Below are 3,469 nucleotides of genomic sequence, written 5' to 3'. Positions count from 1 at the left end.
ATCTAGCGCACTAGCGCCGACAGAACACGTACCTCTTTACTTCTCCTTTCAGCAGGGTTGGTTGTCCGAACGGTCGAAGCTGCAGCCGTTACAGCCAGCAGCACCAATACAGCAGCTCCAAACAGCCACCAGCAGCGGGCCGGGTGTGTGATCACTCAGCACAGCGACACAACTCGCTGTCAACTGTTGGCTTCTTCTTTTTCCTCCTTTGTGTTGAGATTCTCGTCCACTGCTGTAGCACAAATCACTTAGCAGCCAAATCGGCTTACGCACCAGCAAACAGCCACGATGCGAAACAGTTGCACAAAGGCGGGCGACCTTGAACCTTCACTCGACCAGGCAAACCATGCCAACACTTGCTCGCGCGTCTTTTGTTTTATATTCTATCGGAGCGATCACCAAACACATCCGATACTGATGCGTGTTCGGCACAGAATGTCCGGCAAAGTTGTAGATAATAGTTTTGTTTTAAAAAAAAATATACACTCTGAAAACAAATTACGAATTTAAAAAAAATAAAAGAAAGTTATAAATTAATTATCGAAAACAGCCCATTTAAAAAACCGATTTTTTTTATAAAAAATATGAAAGTTTTCCTGAACAACGAAACTGGCCATGGAGAAATCAGAAAAAAAGTTATATTTTTTATTTTTTTTTTTTTCGGGGTACATTTTTTGGAGAAACGAAGTTATTATTTACAACTTTGCCAGATACACTATGCCAATCAAATAAACCGTCGGCAAAGTTGTAGATAACATTTTGTCCTTTCAAAAAAAATGCCTTTAACAAAAATAATTGAAAATAATTTTTTTTTCAAAAAATATTTTTTTTTCAAAAAATGATAACTTATTTTTCTTGATTTCTATATGATCGGACTAGTTTCATTGTTTTGGTAATCTTTCGTGGGTTTTATTTAAAAAATCAAGTCTTTAAAAAATGAGCCCTTTTGAATAGTTAATTTTTTATCTTTCTTCTAACTTTTGAACGAATAATTTTTTTAATGTAATGTTTTTGGAAAGGCCGAATTATTATCTACAACTTTGTCGAAGACGTCACACCAATCAAACGACCGAAGTGCTTTTTTTCATTTTATACTCATTTTTCACAATATTATGAACCACCTTATGCCGAATAAATGAACCACCCTAATGAAGCATAATGTATTCGATGCTAGTTATAGGGTATATCATTATACAAGTTATTTCGAGAGACTAGTGATCAATTTCAAAAGATAAATTCTAAACATTTTGAACTTCGCCTTCCACAATTGAAAAAACGACCAAGTCCCAGAGAGTAAATTTTTGCAAAAAAAAATTTTTCCAGATGACACCAGTTCTCGACGTTTCATGCGTTTTTAAGTCATTTTTCGGTTTTCAAAAAAGCCAAACTTTAATCGTTTTGCGCCACCCCATTTTAAGTCCGATTGAGCTGAAATTTTGCACAGGGTGTTTTTTCGAGCAGGTGAACATTTTGTATAGGGTTTTTTTTTTTTTGAAATTCGAGATGACCGTTTTGGCTGGCACCCTAATCTGGGTATCCGAAGATCGTTGAGTTGAGGTAGTGCATTGCGAAACCTGATCCAGTCTGTTAAAATTTCTCCTTTGATAATTTCATCCCAGGCCAATTTTACAACCCACATACGTTGCATTAATAATTTTGCTACGATGATAACAGGGGAATCCAAACCTAGTGGATCGAACAATATTGGTATCGAAAGCTGTGAAACTTGTCACAAATAAAAATTCATCTGAAGTGGGACACCATGACATTCCCAGGGTTTTGATGATCTCGCTTCCCATTGATTTGGCTAACGGAACTAACTTTTCCCGATCTTCTTCTGGGACCTGATCAAGCACTTCTTGTCGATTCGAACTCCACTTGTGGATTGGAAAACCACCTCGAGCGAGCATTTCTTGAATCTCACGCTGTGCTTGTAGAGCTTTTTCCACAGATTCTGCTCCGGAAAGGACATCATCGACATAGCAGTCCTTCTTGACAATATTGGAAGCAACTGGAAATTGTTCTTGTTCATCATCGCATAACTGAGTAAGACATCTTGTAGCCAAAAATGGTGCTGCCGCTGTACCATATGTCACTGTCAATAGCTCTAACACCTTTAGTGGTTCATTAGCATCACTTCTCCAAAAAATCCGCTGGTAACTGGTTTGGGATGGGTCAATCAAAATTTGCCGATACATCTTGGTAATATCAGCAGTAAATGCAACAACATACTGACGAAAGCTGAGTAGAATTGTAAACAAATCTTTTTGAACTGTTCCTCCTACTTTAAGAACGTCATTAAGCGAGCATGAGCAGGATGATGGTTTTCCAGACCCATCGAAAACGACTCTCAACTTAGTGGATGGTCGTAAAACAGCATGATGTGGCATATAATATCGGTTTATGCTGCAGGAATCGTTTTGCACGTCAACCTCTCTACAATGTCCTAGCGTTAGATATTCCTCTATGAATTTGACATACTGTTCCTTCAGAATGGGGTTTGATTTGAACCGCCTTTCAAGCATAAAAAACCGTCGGAGAGCAAAAGAGCGATTATCTTGCAAATCAGGTAAGTTATCCCTAAACGGCAGTTTAACAACATATCGGCCTTCAGAAGTGCGATAATGTGTGAGGCGGAAGGTGTTTTCGTAATCATCTGGCTCAGTGGAAGGAGAAGTGGCTGGCAACTCTTCTATTTCCCAAAAATTTTTCATTGTTTCTTTTAAAGTTTGCAGGGAAGCAGAATGAACCAACTTCGGAACATTGCCTACACCATCATCAACTACACCAGCAAATATCCATCCAAAATGAGTTTCATGAAGCTCAGGTAAACCATCAGCTAGGTGAATCTGACCGGTTTTAAGCAGACGAAAGAAGATCGAAGCTCCAATCAGCATATTAATTTGATCAGGCTTGTTGAATTCAGGGTCGGCGAAGTGGATTCCAGAAGGAATCGGCCATGACGAAATATCAATCTTTGAGGCAGGGATATTTCCAGTCACCCTTGGCACAACTAAACATTCGGCACTAGTGGAGAACTCAGAATGTCTCGATTCAATATAAACCATCATTTTTGCTCGAGCATAAAATTTGGCTCCACCAACACCTGCAATTGGCATACAAACTGGTTGCCGTGTAGAACCTAATCGATCGGCCATAGTTTCGGACAAAAAAACATGCTTGAGAACCGCTATCAAGCAAAGTACGACAGGGGATAACACTATTATCAGCTGAGGTTCACCACAGCAGTCATCAACATCACCGTTTGCACATCTCGTGATTGGTTGCAAGAACAAATAGGAACAGCATTTGAGGGCTCTTGTTCAATACTATTCGGGGTTTTTCCTGGAGAATTCAGTTTCAAATGGGTCTCGGACTTGGCCTGAACTGTGTGTGAGTCATCATGCAAGAGGGAATGATGCCTTTTATTACATTTTACACATAACTTTTTGGAGGGGCAGTTGTGAAC

At 39.2% G+C, this 3,469-nt stretch overlaps 1 protein-coding gene across 1 annotated transcript; it reads right to left on the bottom strand.

Annotated features, from left to right (window-relative positions):
- Positions 1-1,610: 1,610 nt before the first annotated feature.
- On the bottom strand, positions 1,611-3,158 carry LOC129720047 (uncharacterized). Its single transcript, XM_055671461.1, has one exon. It carries the CDS (start codon positions 3,156-3,158, stop codon positions 1,611-1,613), a length of 1,548 nt encoding a protein of 515 aa, XP_055527436.1.
- Between the last annotated feature and the right edge of the window lie 311 nt (positions 3,159-3,469).

Source organism: Wyeomyia smithii, chromosome 2 (genome assembly GCF_029784165.1).
Source record: "Wyeomyia smithii strain HCP4-BCI-WySm-NY-G18 chromosome 2, ASM2978416v1, whole genome shotgun sequence".
Classification (NCBI taxonomy): Eukaryota; Metazoa; Arthropoda; class Insecta; order Diptera; family Culicidae; genus Wyeomyia; species Wyeomyia smithii.
Note: the sequence above shows the minus strand (reverse complement) of the source record. Positions and strands in the feature narration are given on the sequence as shown.

Bases quoted from the DNA above. Each gene is read 5' to 3' on its own strand.
- LOC129720047 (XM_055671461.1), bottom strand. From the start codon at position 3,158: ATGGCCGATCGATTAGGTTCTACACGGCAACCAGTTTGTATGCCAATT.